The 18,127-nt window shown below is 39.6% G+C and overlaps 1 protein-coding gene across 6 annotated transcripts in view; it reads left to right on the top strand.

Moving 5' to 3' along the window:
• LOC104017958 (solute carrier organic anion transporter family member 1C1) overlaps window positions 1-14,839 on the top strand; it is a 36,726-nt gene extending 21,887 nt beyond the window's left edge. For 4 of the 6 annotated variants that reach the window (XM_087764828.1, XM_087764829.1, XM_087764827.1 and 1 more), the window contains 7 exons: window positions 1,892-2,057; window positions 3,636-3,817; window positions 5,258-5,322; window positions 6,502-6,619; window positions 7,398-7,612; window positions 9,369-9,422; window positions 14,787-14,839. In XM_087764828.1, coding sequence (XP_087620954.1) covers window positions 1,892-2,057; window positions 3,636-3,817; window positions 5,258-5,322; window positions 6,502-6,619; window positions 7,398-7,612; window positions 9,369-9,409 — 787 coding nt within the window. In that variant the 3' untranslated portion in view covers window positions 9,410-9,422; window positions 14,787-14,839. Of the gene's footprint in view, window positions 1-1,891; window positions 2,058-3,635; window positions 3,818-5,257; window positions 5,323-6,501; window positions 6,620-7,397; window positions 8,263-9,368; window positions 9,423-14,786 lie in introns of those variants that run through there. The other 2 variants (XM_087764826.1, XM_009471040.2) reach the window with 1 other exon arrangement.
• The last annotated feature ends 3,288 nt before the right edge of the window (window positions 14,840-18,127 follow it).

Genomic DNA, 18,127 nt, shown 5'->3' with positions numbered 1-18,127 from the left:
GGTTTTGCTTTTCAAATTTCATTTAAATGGGATGTTTCTTTTTCTAAATTGTTCATTGCTGGATATTGACAATATACCTCTATATTCTGGCAAATTCCTATTTAAGATAAGATTTATCACAGGCAAATTAAATTTTTATATTCTATATCAAAGCTTTAATTTAAAGTCGGTCTCTTCCTACCATGTAGGGAGTGGGATGTGAAAACAAGTGTTGAAATTGGCTTCCCCATAGTCTCCCAATGGCTTTGCCTCTAGAAGGGACCATCCTCTAGATCAGTAGTTATCAACCTGCATGGGGAGTTACCAGCCTCCCTTGGTACCTGAAGCTGCTGACCTGCCTGCATCCATTTTCTCAGCTGGGAGGTAGAAATTGGCCACGTCAGGAGTGTGTGCTGCCCAAACAGACGTTCCCCCTCCCTTACCAGGACCATGGTCATGTTTTCTTGAGAACATTTTGCTGACTCTAGCAGCCTGCCACAATTGCCTACTGTTTAAATTTAGCTCAGTCTGGTCCAATAAATTTCAAGGGATTTTAAAGGATTAAACTGAATCCAGCAGGGCTTGCTAGATTTTCAATTCAGACAGAAACAGTCCTGTGTTTTTTGAAACTGAGCCTATATTCAAGGAAATATCTAAGTTGTCTTGGCAAACTTGGCAGCTCAACTTTGAGGTTAGTTACATAAAAGATGTCAGACGTTTGTGCAGTGGAGATAACTCTGGTTGAGTGCAACATCTGATACTGCAGAGTGAATTAAAAATAAGCAGAAACATCAAGACAGCAAACACTGAAAGAGCAATGACAATTTCTCCGGGAGAACTGAGACTGGAGAATTTAGCATGTGCTAAGATTGTTCTGGTTAAGCGTCTCACATACTGTTTTACCTGTCTAACAATTTGTAGTTTGAAGACGAGCAACAGCCTAGCAAGGGCTCAACCCCCCCAGTTATTTTCCCTTCTAAAAGACTTAGGAGAAGTGCAGGCCCCTTGAGGTGTGTTTTGCATTGAGGTGTAAGGAGAAAGAAAAGGGAAATTTTGAACGCTTTTTCCTTTTTATTGTGAGTGACTTTAAAGCAAGGGTGATCTGTACATGGTGGACTCCTAACACTTTCTGAAAATTAAGCCCTGCTACCATGCTCTCAGAGTCACTGGCCACTTTTTAAATTCTCAATTCTAGCTGTCATCTGCTTAGTTTAACTTCTTGGGGCCCGATTTTGATGTTTCTTACAGAAATGTTGGTAAAAGTGGAAGCTATGAAAGTCCATGATAATATACAACAAGAAACGAGATCTGGTAAGAAATGGGGCTCAAGCCTGTCCCAGGTGCAGGACTGCTGCTGCCGAATGCAGTCAGAGCTGAGACAGAAGCAGCACTTCTCACTCAGACTCTTGCAACTTTCATTGCTACTAACCGGCTCTGATCCAGTGAAAAAAATGTCAAAGACATCTTACTGCTGTAGTTTTTTGTAGTTTAATATCACCACTTCTAGCACCCAGGTATGGCATGATAACTACTTGCTAAGGAAAATCATGGCCAGTCTACAGGTGATAAGAGATTCTAGGTATGGTTTTCTTTTTCTTGGGTTGAGCTTTCAAATGAAAAAGTAATACTAAATATTCCTTCCCAGCCAAGAAGACCTAGTTTGCAAGTTCCGTGCCTTTTCATCAACAATCCATAAAAATGTTAATGCTTGATGAAAAATCTCAAGAGAGCTTTGGTTTAGCTGAAATGAGTTTAGTCTCCATATGACAACTTCACAGTCAGTTGGATGGTAGCAGATACCTGTCCATGTTGATTGCTTCACTTTCTCCACATTTTTCCTGCCTGCTCCCTGATATTTTGTTTGACTATGTAATTCAACTAAATTCTTTTATTTCTTTCTGTTTTCCTCCAGATCAAAGTATCTTTCCTCCCCCAAAAACAGCTTCATGGCCAGTTGCAATGCTGACTGCAGCTGCAAGCTGGATCAGTGGGACCCTGTATGTGGGGATAATGGGATCACTTACATGACAGCATGCTTTGCGGGATGTAAATCATCAACCGGGATGGGAAGGAATATGGTAAATATATAGGTGGATAGATGATTATTTAGTAAGGCCTGTTGCAACAGGTCAAGGGGTAATGATTTTAAACTAAAAGAGGGTAGATTTAGACTAGATATAAGGAAGACATCTTTTACAATGAGGGTGATGAAACACTGGAACAGGTTGCCCAGAGAGGTGGTAGATGCCCCATCCTTGGAAACATTCAAGGTCAGGTTGGACGGGGCTCTGAGTAACCTGATCTAGTTGAAGATGTCCCTGCTTTATTGCACGGAGGTTGGGCTAGATGACTTTTAAAGGTCTCTTCCAGCCCAAACTATTCAATGATTCTATGATGATAGATACAGCTAGATTTCTCCATCTATTAATTTTTTGGCTTTGTGATTAAGAAATCCTGTAGACACAAATGGCCATTCTGTACAGTTTAACATTGTAGTAGAAACTGAGTGAGTGTGAAGTTGCAGGGAGCATTTTTAAAACAGTTGGGGTGAGGTAAGTAAGCTATTCAGGAAAGACATGAAAACCTCAGACTCTTGACTTACATTTCTTGAATGCTTTTATTTCAGTTTTTTTGTAACTTATTTTCTTCTTAGCAAGATGACCATAAATTTGACTTTAAGTTTCTCAGTATATCTCTTCCTGCATAGGTACAACACAGCTAAGAGGGGTTTGCTTTAGAAGACCTTTACTAGTCTGGTTGTTATACTACCAAAATTCCATGGTGTCAACTCATGTGCAGCAGACTTGTATAAAATTGTAAGCGCTGGTTTCACAAACTGTTACAGACCATGCTGGAACTGCCTGCTTTCCTGAGCTGCCATAGCTCAGGAAAGCAAGTCATAACTCTAAATTGTACAGGCAAGAGGTTCTGTAAATGTACATCTGGCCATTTTGTTCAGTGTATCAGCAGCAAAGCCATTTCCAGGACTTCAAACAATCCTGCCTGGGCAAGACCATTAAAAACAGTAGGTTTGCAGAAGTGTGTGCAAATGGTCATGTCCTCTGGCAGAAGCAGAATTATCTTCATGTAACAATACTGAAAGAGACAGGCAACATTTTCAGGCTTATATCCATATATCCCAGCAATACTCTCTTGCTTCAGTTCGGGGGAATTCGCTTTCAAACCCATGTTTCCTGCTAACTTCAAAGGCTGTGAAACAGCCCTCTCTCAATTCAGCACCAAATGCTGTTTTAGATATATAACGATAGATAAGCATGATTGCATTGTTGGGTCCACATCTATATTTTTATTGTTACTCATCTACTTCATAGGATACCTGAGCAGAATGACTGGGTAACAGTTCACGTCTAAATTTTATAGCTTTGACCCATTTCAAGCATACACAGAGCACCTTCTGTCCTAGCAACGGCATGGCTGAAACTAGAGTCACAGTTGCTCTGTGTCTCTGGAGCAGCTCAGAGTGGCTGGAGCATACCAATGAACTTGGCCATCAGTCTGCAAAGATGATTAGGGAGGTTCTTTCAGTGTAAACAACAGCCTGCCTGTTATGGGGAGTGAAAAATCTAGCTACTAAAATAGTTTTGTGCCACTGAATTCTGATTAAATAAATTCTTCTTCTCATCTTCTCCTTTCAGGTGTTTCACAATTGCAGCTGTGTCGAAGGACAAGTGCATGGACTTGGCAATTCCTCTGCAGTTCTGGGACAATGCCAAAGAGAAAGCTGTACCAAAGCATTTCCCTATTTTTTAGCATTACAGACTGCATGTGCATTTATTTTAGCCCTAGGAGGCACTCCTACATACATGATTATGTTTAGGTGAAACACTTTACCTTACCTTGACCATAAAGCTTGGGGAAAGAGAAACAGAAGTATCTACTGTTTCATTCCTATTGTGAGGAATGGCATGCTGATGAAACTGGGGCCCTGAGTCTTTGCCTATACTCTGAAACCCAGCTCTGTTCAGAGGCACAGCAAAATGCCTGTCCACCACTTTAATTCCAATTTAAGGCTGAGTGGATACTTTGGTGATGAAATGGGTAGGCCTTGTGCTGATCCTGAACATTAGTTTTCACTTCCAATGACAGGGATGTTTTTAACAGAGCAATGAACTTGAAATAAGATGCGGTGCTAAGCCATATCCAAGGTGACTATGCTGTTCACATCACTCAGGAGAAAAACATTCACCTTTGTTAAGCCTTGTTGCCTCAGAACGTTATCTGTGTTGTGAGAAGTCTGATACTCCCATTTTTTGTCAAGCTTGTATAAACAAAACTATGTCAGCAGCAATATTTTTTTAATTTTTATACCTTCATTTGTAAAGCAGCACTGCTATTTTATACTTGGAAGAAAAGACAATGTTCTGTGCCTCTCACATGGAAGTTTCTTTCCACTCATCCTCACGGGTGAATTGCAATCCTCAGTAGTTAGCGTGCATGACTAGATAACTCTCCTTGCTAAGCTGCTGATTCTTCTGCAATATTTCTAAGTGCAGCCATTCTTACCACATGGCTGGATTATGGACAAAGCTAACTTTGCTGGGCAAAGTTTTCAGAATACTAATGTGGATAATGAGAAGCCTTTCATGTTAATGCTGAAAAGATGATATACTGATGTATAAACTCAGTTCAGGAAACAGGCTGGCCATAGCAAGTCTCCCTCCTGCCCCTGTGCCAGCTCAGTACTCCCCTCTTCTTTTTGTGAATTCTTCCAGTTCATCTGATGGACACAGGCTGTTTCTCCACTGGTAGCAATGAGGTACTTTTGTAGCCAGGTAATTCAGGTTTGCTGTCTCTCTCTAAAATGCTAGAAGCAGAGGTGGGTTTTACCTGCATGTATCTAGCAAGGACTGCACACCCTTGTTCCCTCTGTTCACCACTGCACAGTTACAGCCCTTTCTAAAGCAAGGCAGCTTCTTGGAGCTTAACTTATGGACATGAAGTGCCTACTTTTAGTTGGTTCTCTTTAATTTTCCCATGCATCCTCTCCCAAAAGTCTTTCCAATCTGTTCTCCTTGGGTTCAAGATCAGTTTCTGTAGATTATCCCATTCATTTCAATGAGAGTTCACCCACTGAAGTCAATGGAAGGAGGCTCTACATCTGGACTTTAATTTTGGTGAATGTTTTCAGTTAGGGATTGAGTGAGATATGCTAGGTAAGCCACAATACTCTTGCAGTGGGGCACGTGCAGATGTTCACAGGATAACTATAGTTAATTATTGTTCCCCAAAACAATGTACTATTTTTTTTCCTTTTTAGATCTGTTTCACCAGACCTGAAATCCTTTGCTGTTGGAATTGAAACTTTAGGTGGTAGAGTACTAGGTAAAACTTCATTTCTTTGTGGGATTCAAGTAGATAGTCAAAGAGACAGACCGGAGCTAGCCAGTACAATGTCCTTGCTCCAGATGAGGACAGAAGAAATTTTCCAAAATTTTTCTTTGAAGCAGACTATGGATTTCAAAATTTTTGGAGGAGCTTGCTACATGTTTCCTGCTATGTAATTATGTACTATGATTATTTCTTCAGAATTTTTTCTATGCAGCAAAGGAATCAGGCAAAGGAAGGAAACTGCATTGTACTTTTTTTTTTTTTTTTTTTTTTTAAACTGTGGACACAGCTACCTGAGCTTGATCAGTCTGGATATCCTTAACACCTATGCTCCCTTTTGCTGACTGTTTTTCATTTAGAGCTACCATGTACTGTGCCTATTATTTTCTTTCATTTATCTGCAATAAATAATCATTCCAGTCTTCAAACATGTATTCTGCCCTGCCTCTAACAAACCTTGCCTTATCTTCACTTTCTTGCTGATTTTTGGGATCTTCCCCACAGACAAGCCCAAGCACCCATTTGAATCTCTCTCCTAATCTCCGTATTTTAGCTGAATGCTGCAGAGAATCAATCTTGTTCTTTTACAAAATGTTTTTCTTCACAAAACTACACATCATCCCTGAAACAGCTTACTGATTATATTAAAGCATTATGACTGCCTAAAAGGAATTCTTTCAGTAATACACAAGTGATACACTTGTTACCTGGTTGGTTTTGAGCAAGTGCTTAATTTCAGCCCTTTGCTCTCAGCTAACCATTTTTAATGGCAAACTGTTGTGTAATACCTGAATAGATAAATTAGTATACATAAATATTAATATTTCATGGCACACAATTCCACACCAGGGACTGAAAAAGAAATGTTGGTTATATTACTTCTTTAAACAACAGAAGTTATAATTCTAATAAAAATGCCATTAAAGTAGAATTACTAACATTTCCTTCACTGAATATAAAAATGCTATAACCTTCCATTCTTTCAACTCCATTTAGGTGCTTGCTTAAATATTGTCACAAATCTTAGAATGTCAAAGCTGGAGCTGAATGTTTAGTCCCATTTTATGCAGCCGTAATTCAGAAACCGTGAAATTCATGTCCTCATTTCTTTACCATGACATTAAACGTTGAGATCTTCATTCTGAGATCATGTAATAAGAATTTTCTTTGCAGGAGGACTCCCAGCCCCTATTTATTTCGGTGCCTTGATAGATGAGACCTGCTTGAAATGGGGGACAAAAAACTGTGGGGGATCTGGATCTTGTCGGGTATATGACACGAAAGCATTCAGGTAAGCTGAAATCTTTGGTAAGGGGTTGGGAATTTGGCTTCCGAGGCAACTTTGGGCACCAAGGATCAAAGTATACTTTGCCCATGACAATTGTAAATAGACTGATTAGGATACTAAAAGCACCAGAACTCCTTATTTTGACTAGGCCTTAATAGATCAAATAAGCCAAATAATTTAGTTCAATCTGACATGTGACATTGCAGTACACTGTCTTACATCACCAGAATTAGTTCCTTTATTGAAGCCTTAGTGCACTGAATAACTCTGCAACACCTTGGCTTTGTGGGAGACTGAACAACCATGAAGTAAGTGTAGTACTGAAGACACTCTTCCTCATCCCTCATTTCTCTCCTTCCTTATGTATAAGACAGCTCACAAAATCCACTTGGAGAGGGGACCCAAATGACTGCTGGTGTATGGAGAGCTGCGGCCAGAAGCAGTGAGTGCTGCCAGTGAGGGGCTGGGGGGAGGCTGGGACAACAGGCAAAGCCCCAGCTGGTGCAGCTCCTCCAGTCCCAGTCCTAAAATATCATCTGCTGAACAGGGGCACTCTTCAGACAGGAGACATTTCTGCTAGGACTATAGGACCTGGTTAGAACCTGCCTGGGGCTAAAAACCATTAAATTGTTTGCTTTCTGTTTGTTATTTCTGAAAATGTGGAGCAATACCTGGCTGAGAATAGATGGTTTTGCCAAAGTGTATTTGATATCTTACTTGGTTCTGCTCAGAAGTGGCAAGCTTTATTAATATAAACATATTTTGTCACCTTTTTTTCTAGAAATGTCTATCTTGGCCTCATTGCAGCACTACGGGCAGGATGCTGTCTCTTATACATAGTCCTCTCTGTTTTAATAATGAAACACTTTAAACCAGATGGCAAAGAGATGACAAATATTAAAAATACAGAAATATCAACCAGCAAAGAACCAGCTACTGCCAACAAGAAAGAAATTCTTCCTGGTGCAAGAACCTCAGAGGAGAGTGAGGAAACTTGTATGTAAAAAAAAGAAACAAGGCCTTTTTCTAACTCTGCCTATGCTTCAGTTTTTCTAAGCACAACAAGGGTCTAATTACTGACTTCAACAGCTAGTTTACATTTTAGGGGTTCAAAAACATATCTTTGAAACATTGACTTTTAATTTGCTTTACCCTATCGTCTTTCTCTCCTCATCTGAAACAATAGGGGGAAAAGGTTTTCAAAATTTGGGGAACTCTCCCATCCTTTTGCTCTCAGTCCCTTTCTAGACCGACAGTAAGACTAGCCAAAATTTTTCAAGTGTCGTACATTCAATTATGATTGAAAAATTAAAAAGAAGAAATCCACAATAAGCTGCTTTTCCATTTTTCACCTACTTTTTTTCAAGTCCTGCAGCTCTTAAATGGCTGAGTTACACTTGCCCAGTTGCTTTGCCAGCCTTTGCTGCATGGTTCATGACCAGAGCTCTTTGTTCTAGACTGGGTCCCATAGCCCATGCTCACGTGAGAGCCCCAGGGCCGTCAGTGAGCACTCTCTGAATAAGAACTGCACAATAACTCTGGGGTTTAGCTTGAATACAATAAGTAATCAAAATAGATTGCAAACAAAAGAAAGTGGTGTATTAATTTTGCAGCACATCTCAGTATTGTGTTTGAGTAAAATTACTCTGAACGGATGCAATAAAGTGATACATGTTTAAGTTTCTTTGATTTTTTTTTTTGTGAGCGAGTGTGGGCATTTTTATCCTAATGACCACTGCATTTATACCTCATGTATACAGATTTCCTTCCTTGTTTAAGGAACCTCCAGTAAGCCTTGAAATGCAGTACTGAAAACTTGCAAATTTACAGCTTTCCACAGACAGCCTAGTTCAGAGAGAAACTTTAATAAAGGATGTTTCCAACAGTCATTACTGGGAAAAAAGTCTCTAAAAATACTTGAAGTGTGATATTTCATTGGCAACCCTCATAACATACCTTCACAATGGGAACAAACACGCCTAGTAAGATCACTGTAGGTTTTGTCTCCATCATCACAGCCATTTTGCTTTCTTTTCTGAAGTGTATCTCTGCCCTCTGTGGTCCTGTACACAAGCCTAAAACTAGGAAACAAGCTTTCTTTCCAAATCTTAAACTTCCTCAGGACATGGAAGAGATCACTGCACTAATATAAAGAAGATCTACCACCTTTTATCTGAGAAAGCAGCAGAGCAGAGGGCTAAAGAGAGGGACTCTCCATATTAAATGATCTGACTTTTCTTCTACCATCTCACCTGCATAAGTGCAAGAACAGGAATGGGAAAAGGATTGATGTGGTACTCACTGAATGCAAGTTCATATCATGGCCTTGGGGATGGAATTGTTTGCATTTTCTTGCTTAAAGACAATCACTGGCACATTTAGATGTTTTCTTTTACAATCACAGCTCTGATTATAAACTCCCAGCAGATATGGGGAAACTGTGTGTTATAAGGGAACAGGAATGAAAGCTTCTCTAGTGCAGATGATACCAATATTTCATCTAGGTCTGGAAATAATTAAAGAAAAATCCAAGTTCCAGAAACCCCAGGAATTTTACACAGAGAAAATCAAGGGGTGTCTGTCTTCTTCTGCAAACAGTGTTTTAACATGGAGTAAATATATTGGCAGTTCTAGAAAGGCTCCTGATTTGCACTAGACACAGAGACTCAGGTGACTCATACTAACATCATTTCCTGTTTACCTCTGTTGTTTGGGTATTTATTTCTGTATTATTTTTTTTTTAATATTACAGGTTTTTTGATGAGAGCATCTTTTGATTTTCCCAGGAGGTAATGTTTTATCAAAGGTGTGTTGATAATTGATGTCATACTAGAAATGAGATTCTGGTCAGATCTGATGATTCATGTCCAGATATTTACCCCAGATGCAACTTGGCAAAGCGATCCTTTTCAAACAAATAAGACAACATCATTCTTCGTAACAGTCCCAAATCGCTAATAGCGTAAGTACTGCCACAGGTGCTATTAAATGAGCCTCTGGCTCAGTATACTCCCAACTCCAAGGCTATATCATTTGCCTACATTTTCAACATGCACTGTTTCTTGTGTGCAAGTCTAAGCACTCTCCTGCAAACAGCAAGTAGAAGTTTCTTCAAGGGAATAATTTGTTCTTCAACATGCAACTAGCACAGAATATACAAAAAATTATATAGGTGGTCAACTGAGTGGCGTTTTCCAAAAGTTTTTTATCCTCTTGCCTCTCACAATAGAGAAAAAATAAGAACATTGTCCTTTTTAATTCCTCCTGCTCCAAAGGCAAGGTTTCACCAAACAGAGTGGCAGAGAGGCCCCTGGGACTCTGGTTTGATTGCAAAGCCACGTTACTGATTCTAGGATCAAAACTGGTGTCTTTATCCTGTGTGATAGCTGTGTCAGCATGCTCAGAGCTAGCTCTGTCACCTCAGAGCTCCATCACTGGGAAGAGCCTCCAGGAAGGAAGAGAAACTTGTTATATTGTAAGGTGGTAAGAGAAATTGTTTACCAGGAAAGATATTTTGGAGGCAAATTTGCAACTACACCAAGTCAGTCATGCTTTTGAATAAAGATGACAAACCAGGTAGTTTAGGAATCATTACAGACAATTCGGTGGACCACAAATCATGGTAATTCCACTGAAACCAATGAAGAGATAGCCAAACCAGTGAATTTTTATCAGACTGTGGGATGTTTAAGGGCATGAGCCTTGTGTTTACTCAACTCTTGTTTGAGGCTATCAAAAAGCCCTTTAATGGCATTATCAAAGTCCTTCTGTCAGAATAACTATGGAAGACAGAGCCTTATCCCAGAAGACAGTGCAGTTATTTGGCATTTCTTTACTTTTAGATATCTAATCAAGCAGACGTAATGACCTATGACTACCTTTTTTTATGACATTTTCTAGTTGTTTATCAAAGAGGAGAAAACTCCAGCAGCCCTAAATCCACAGTTTTCTGTACACATTAGGATCATGTACCCTAGAAAAACCAAGCCCTCCTATGGGTTTTTTGTCCCCATTATCAACAAGTCCTGTCTATCCTGGCACAAAAATAAATTAGGAATAGAGTACTACTGTTGCAGAATAAACAGAAAATACTTCAGGCTGTCAAATTAAATTTAAAGCATTTCAAATATTTTAACAATATAGCAGAAAGGTAACATTAGATTTAGTCTACCAGTTTTTCACTGTTGAATATATTGTCATTTTGCCTTCCCTCTAGTTTTGAATATGGTCAAAGTTCTTTCTAGCTAAAACTATTAATATAGGTCTGAATCATATGTTATTTTCTCCAATGTTACTTATATATATCTTACTTTCTAATTAATTCATATTTTTGTTCTAAGCTACTAACGTATAACTTAATCACAGTTCAAGTCAACCAAGAAGAAAAAACAAAAAAATCCTGCTACAAGTGCACCTGAATTTTGAGGCCGAGCAGGTTCCTTCATGAGACCCCTCTGCACTAATATTAAAGTGCTCTGTAAGGGCAGAGACTGTTTTTTAGAGAAGGTAAATTACTTGTTTGTGTATGGCCATGGATGTGGAGGGTGGAGAGTGATCACGGGAAACACGTAAGCACGCTGTATGTGTCCTAAGGTGTTTGTGCATCTCTTTGGCCAGATCTGCATTATGGACAGGGTGGACTCTTGAGACCAAGCCCTGCCTAATGCAACCATCAGCTTAGGTCTGAAAACCCTGTGTTGCAGTCTCAGGTTACGAAAGTCAGGACACAGTTTCTCCCTCATGCAGTCAGGACTCTTTCAAGCATCAAACTAAACCTAGGCATGGCATCCATGACACAACAAATGCTCGAGGCAGGGGCTGATTTCCACTGGTGTAGGAGGAACAAAGGAGCCACCCAGAAAGACTGGAATGCCCAAGAGGCTGAAGCTGATGGTTAAGCAAGAACTTCCTACGTAGCTGCCCACCCATGCCCCGTGCTGGGAGAATTCCTGCCTGGCCCACCCGTTGGACTCAGACTGCTTTTTGGCTGTCTGTGGTACATAGCCTAGTGGTTGTGCTGCGGGACTGTAAGCAGAAAGCCTAGGAGTGTTTTCCAATGGGACAGAAGTGCTGGGTTTTTTCCTCAGGTCTTCTAAAGGTGCTGTACAACAATTACCACATTTAGTGAAAAAAAGAAGTAATAAATCCTGAGTGATCAAGACTATCAGGAAGCAACAGGCCAGCAGATTTCGGTAGATCAGTGGAATAAACTTACAAGAGAGGCTATACAGAAATTGTTATAAGGGAAATACAGGTGGAGACAAAGTATTCTTATGGAATCCTCGAGATTTGGTTAGAATAAGACTTATATGATGCAGGGAAAAAAATCTGAGAAGTACTTCTAAAATTATTATAACAGATCTGCATCTTAAACTAGAGATATTCTGAGTCAGTGACTGTCATACCTAAATAATTCATCTCCTCAGCCGTGTTACACTATAAGGCATTTATATAAAAATGCAGCATTTTCTTCTCCTCTAAAATCACCAGGTAAGAAATCATCAGAAGAGTTTCATGTTTCTCAGTAGGACATATTGCTGTATAAACAAATGAGTGCTCTTCCTGTTGTCTGCAAAAGTAGTAAATGACTTAATCTCATTTGAATGTATATTTATTTTATTATCATCTCATCGATGGAACACTGATGTTACGTACTAGCTCATATCTCTAAAATTAGTATTATGTTAGATCTCAGACTTGGATTTTTATACATCTACTAAGTTCTGCCACTTACCTACCACACAGGACGGGTATTAATGCCCTTTCAGATGAGGCCAGAAGGCATCCTCCAAGAATACCCTGCTTTTAGGTGGCTCAATATACCTTCAGCCATGGCTGGTGAGCTTCCCTGCAGAGGGTCCATATTGCAGCCCTGTGGGAGAGAGCTATGGCTTGACCCCTGCAGCTGCTCATGGCCCTACTAACTGCATCCCCCAGGATGTGTCTCCCTGATAACAGAAGTGGGTTGCTAGTCTGGCTCGCTTACACGGGGACATTGGAGCCTGATGTCCCACTGTGAAGTGGCCCTACATGGGGTGCTGATTCATAATGAATAGTGGGAGAGCACAGCTCTGCCTGAACAAGCTGGTCCTCTTCCCTGCATCCCATGGGCTGCTCCTGCATCACAGCAGCCTCCCTGCCAGAGCTGTGAGTTATGGCTTGAGTTGGTTCTGCATGGCCTTTCAGAGCATAGCTTCATGGTGAGCTGCCTCCATCTCTGCTGGAGTTTCCTTCCCCAGAAAGCCAGACACTCTTGGTCTCTCCTTAGACTAGAGCAAGGGCCAATATATGTTAGCAATACATATAATCATAGAGTCTGTGCTTGAGTCCTGACTTCTTAACCTGAAACCAATGAACGAAACCTGAAATATTACTCCAGTACTAATAACAGGTTATTGTAATAACAATGATGATGTGACCTGAAATATCTAAGAGGACCTGCTGGGTTTTATGTACTGATTGCTTCAACCTTTTTTAAAGCTGCAGGCGCAAGGGTGGGAAAATCACCTCCTAAACATAAAAGATAGATAGATTTCTATATAGAATTTTATTCTTCATAGCCAGCAGAAGGTATGAATCATAGAAGATTATCATGGTCAATTATAATATTATATCAGTTGGAGAATGGTTCATTTGGATACCTGGTTTGGAAAGAGGAACACATCGGCACATGAATAAAATTGCAAGCACAGAGAAGGATTGATTAAATACGACTTTAGGAGCCTGTGAAGAAGTGTTCTGTCAATGCTTAAAAGTACTGATCTGTGTATTCAAAAGATGATAATGAGTTTAGAGGAAGAGTTCCATTTTTGAGTGCCCTATTTTAAATAGTTTGGGTAACAATTTTGAGTTTAAAAGCATTAGTACTCAGCATTCTCCAAAAATCTAGTACTGGGCATGCTGAATAATGCATTTCTTAAAAAAAAAAATAAAATCAGGACATCTCAAAAACATTTGAACTTATAATTTTTAGGAATATTTTAAGTGTCATTTCAGAGCCAGCACACAAACAGGTTCAGCCCCTCTGAAGATAATGGATGTTTAGCAATTCCTGACTGGCTTTAGCCTGCAAATACATGACCTTATTTTGATCAGTAAAATGGCCAGGTCATAAAGTTAAAAACCAGCAATATATAAAAAAGGAGTAGATTTACACTCCAGTCAAATATATGATCACAGCTGAATGAACTTAACCTGCTGAATCCAGCTGCCACCCATTACAGTGGTGAAGAAGACACCTTTGCATGGGCTTCACAAACCCACTACAGTTTCTGGGAAAGTGTTTGAACTGAAAGCCAAAAACCTGTGCTGAAACCTGGAAAGCTAAGATGTGTTCATCAATACTGTCATTCAAGGCTAAAAGAATGAAAGCTAAACTCCCGGAGGCAGAGCTGTTATCTCCAGGCAAATTTACTCTTGGGTCAAGAAAGGAAAGGTTGGGGACTTCAGATAAAATCATGTTTACAAAACAGTTATAAGCTACAATATATTTTCCAGACTTGGAAAACTCATCGAGAATGAGGAAGCAACTCACTAACTATTAACAAAACCCATAACATTCTAGGTTTTGGGGCTATATCTTTTTAGAACATTAAATATCTCCTGAAGCACTGCCTTTCTTTTATGTTTACTGTGGTCAAAGTCATTCAAATGGAATTTTTCAAAGCACTTATACGGTCCTCATTTCATTATTGAACATGAGTTAAGCTTTTTGGAGCTTGCATCCATTGGGATGCCATTATAAAGTAATCTGAAAGACAAAATTTTGACTTAGAGGTTTGACTTATAAATTTGGCTTATAAGTGCTTTGGAAAATGCTATGATTCCCAAGCTGTCCTTTCTTGACCAAGGAAATAAGACTGTAACAGAGCAAGGAACTGAATGCAGACATCCCAAACTCCAAGGCAGTCTGTTCAGCTTCAATGTGTCAAAAAATGGCTACCTTGCGTTCATGTGTGAGGGTAACAGATCCTCTACTGAAGTTTTGGAAGATAAGAACACTCCTTATACCAGATCATTCCAGTCTTTATGTGCAATCTAATAGTAATTTCCAGCTCAGTTTTCCTCCATTCTCCTCTGACTAGATAGAGCTGATGGAGACTGATCTAAGATCTGAGGATACTGATGAAAACTGTAGTGGAAATACCATGATTTCCATTTGTTTCTCTAGATCTCAGAAGATACCATCTGAGAGAAAAACTGAAGAGCAGGAAAGGAACAAAAATAGCTAATGCTGGTCACTGAGTTCTCACTGTAGAAGATACGTTACAGTAACTTGGAAAGAGATGATTTCAAGTAGGAGGGTAACTCCTTAACACATGATTTTCTCCTTCAACTTGAAATTGCACAGTGCAGCGTTTCACTCCTGCATCAACACAAAAAATCCTAGCCCTGCATGCAGTCCCTACCCAGAAGTTATCTTTTTGGATCAACTGGGCTAGATTATTCACAGACTTTCTTTGTTAATGCCAGAAATTGGACCAGACAATTTAGTCTGGTTACTGTAATCAATCCTGTTCCCTGTATTCCCATGTCTTTTCTCTTTTCCCTCTTAATTCAGCTTTCAAAATAACACTTAAGAGCTGCTGTCTTGCAAAGACTTCCTATATGTACTCTCTGACTGTATTATGATAACTCTTTTCACCAAAGCAGCTGTTTTAGGAGATAAAATAATTTAGGTAATACATTGATTTGATACATTTTTATTCTGAATTTGAATGTTTGCCCATCCATCCTTCCGTAAGTACCTGCTGCTAAGGCAGTTTTGTTCTGCAGTCTTGCATTTGTTGAAACCTTCAGTCCTCTTGAAGCTTTTTAGGAACCACAGGAAACTACTTGCTCAATGCATTGTCTACTGTTGCTTTCCAATGAATGCCCATGAATGCCAGTGTTGGCATTTATTGCAAATCAGAATTGACTGCAAGCTAGCAAAGTGCATCCCTTGTTGAGTAGTGTCATCAATGTAGAGATAATGACAGCTCACCCAATGGCAGGTCTTCTAGACCTGCTAATGTTTGGATGACCTTAAGAACTAGCTGTTGAATTTCTCATAGCCCAGAAGGATTTGTCTAACAGGGCTGGAATACGGGCAGTTATGGGGGCAAAAGCATTTCTTACCCTCCATAATGCTTCTTTTCAACCAACTCAGTGCATTCCTAAAGTCAATGAAAACAACAAACAACTTTAAATCCCATGTATTAAAATGAGGATTAAAAAAAGACTAGTGGGCTGAAATTAATGATGATTCAGATATGAGTCAGCTATTGAGCTCTCCTTCAAAATCTGTTTTCAAGAAGAAAAAAAAAAAAAGAATAGTATGAATAATTGGAAACTAAAGAGCTTTTGCAAGTAAATACTTGCAGGTACTTAGTGTGTGTGGAAGTAAGGAATTCCAGAAAGCATGCATGAGAAGGTGCACAAAGAAAACTAACTAGTGCTATTACTGACCACTAGCAAGTGTCTTTTAAAAATAATGACTAACTGCTAAGATTCCAGATGAATTTTTTGAAAGACTTGAGAGATCTGACTGCATGCGAGACATTTACCCTTGAAGAACACATCAGTGTTCCATCCCCGGTCAGGTCTGCGACCATAATCCAACAGGGCACATGCTGTGGGCTTGCACAGTCCTGTAGAGTGTCCCTTGTGTTTTGACATTACTCCAGAATATTTTACACTGGTATCTTAAAATAATGGTATTTTTTAAATTCCAATAATTTTATTAGAAAAGAAAATTGATATGTTTAAAACTAAAGTCACAACCTGATGTTATGCTGCTGTGGATAAAATGCATGACAGATGGCCATTTTACCAAGAAATCAATTTTATAAATTCTGAAATAAAAAAGCCAATCTTTAACACTGTTTCAGTTGAGCACTAATGAGCCCACTTGCCAGCTTGGACAGGTAAGTGAAGTTATTTACAGTGGATGGGTTTGCACCAGCAGGTAACCTGTCACCAAAATAGAACTAACAGATTAAGTTATTGTCTTTGCATTGTGTCATATGTCTGTCATCTATTTTATTGCATGTAGATCCTGCTTCAAAATAAAACTAGAGTAACATCCATGAGGTAGTATATACTACGTAAAAGCCAAATGAGCCTTTCTCATGCTTTGCATTGATCCAGACATAAAGCTCATGGCACCACACAGCCTTGGAAAACAGCTTATTTTATATGTTGCAGCTTTGTCTTGATATGTAGACACTCGTCTAAAAGCACCTTAAGCAAAGCATGCTTAGCTCCAAAAGTATTTCTATATTGGTTTTGGGCATCAGGTACTTTTTAATAAGCGGGAACAATTCAATACAGATACTTCTCTGTGCACTAACAGAAAAGACAAAAACAATTCCCTGGCCTGCTTTAGGCACAGAAAGTAGCAAATAAAGAAAAGGTTTTTCTTCTTTTTGTGCTTTTTTTCTCTCACCCATGGTGCACAGCACTGGACACAGAAAATTTATTTTGCAGTCCATAGCATGCCAGCTTTGCTGTGGGTTTTTTTTTGAGGGGGGGAAGGTAATTTCTTAAACTTTTAATCAAATTTTTGATTTGCTCCTGCTCTCCCAGAGCTCATCATGCACATGCTTTCAGCTTTTCTTTTTCTTTGTTTGCATCTATTCTACTCTGAAAGAGCAGTATTTATAATTTTCCTCCCTTTTCATGCTCTTTTATGAAGCTCAGAGCTTAATGTTTGCAAGAAACTTACGTTGCTGGTAAGCTCTCAGTTCTGGAAACACAGGGAGGTGTCTGTTCAACAGGTAGCTGTACTGCTGCTGAGGCCATCTCTGCAGGGGTCTCACCTGGCCTGGCTTTGGCCAAATCAGCAATACAAAGAGGGGTCAGACTTAGGCATTTTAAATGTGAAAGATAAAACCTTTTTTCTGACACTGTTTGCCAAGAAACCCCACCTATCCAGGAAAAAAAAAAAACCAAAAACAAAAACCAAAACCACAAAGAAAACCACTACCCACACACCCCTCCACCAAATTACTGCAATGGCTTCCAGCTTTGCCTGTTGTAAACTCTGCCTCTCTGGGTTTAGAGGCATTGCTCCTAATGTTCAAAACCTCAGCACCTAAACGGAGGCACCGGATTAAAACTGGCCTGCCTTTCCAAAGAGTTGAGCAAAGGGAGCTATGGGTGTTTTTACAGCAGTGGATAAAAGAATAGATGTAGGCATTTAATTTTACTTTCTCAGTGTGTAAAAATTGAGGCTGCAGTGACAGATTACTGCTGGAACACATTCATGTACATCTTTCCACCGAGTAATTGTTCTCCCCTCAAAAACAATGAAAAAAGTGTCTAGGCTTTCCTCCCAGAACTGTAAAGATGCTCAAAATTAGCTCTCTAATTTTCTTCCAATCTCTCCTGAACACGCTTAGCAGCTGTCATCATTATTTCTTGCTGGTTTCCTGCTTGGCAATATACAGCTTGCCCTACCTCAAATGCATGCATCTTGCAGGCGAGATTGCCATTTTGTGCGTGTGCATGCACATGTGTGTGCACGGTGCT

This window comes from Nipponia nippon, unplaced genomic scaffold, assembly GCF_047370975.1.
Source record: "Nipponia nippon isolate SJK-2023a ecotype South Korea unplaced genomic scaffold, ASM4737097v1 scaffold_3, whole genome shotgun sequence".
Classification (NCBI taxonomy): Eukaryota; Metazoa; Chordata; class Aves; order Pelecaniformes; family Threskiornithidae; genus Nipponia; species Nipponia nippon.
The sequence above is the reverse complement of the archived record's forward strand: the minus strand, read 5'-3'. Positions and strand labels throughout refer to the sequence as shown.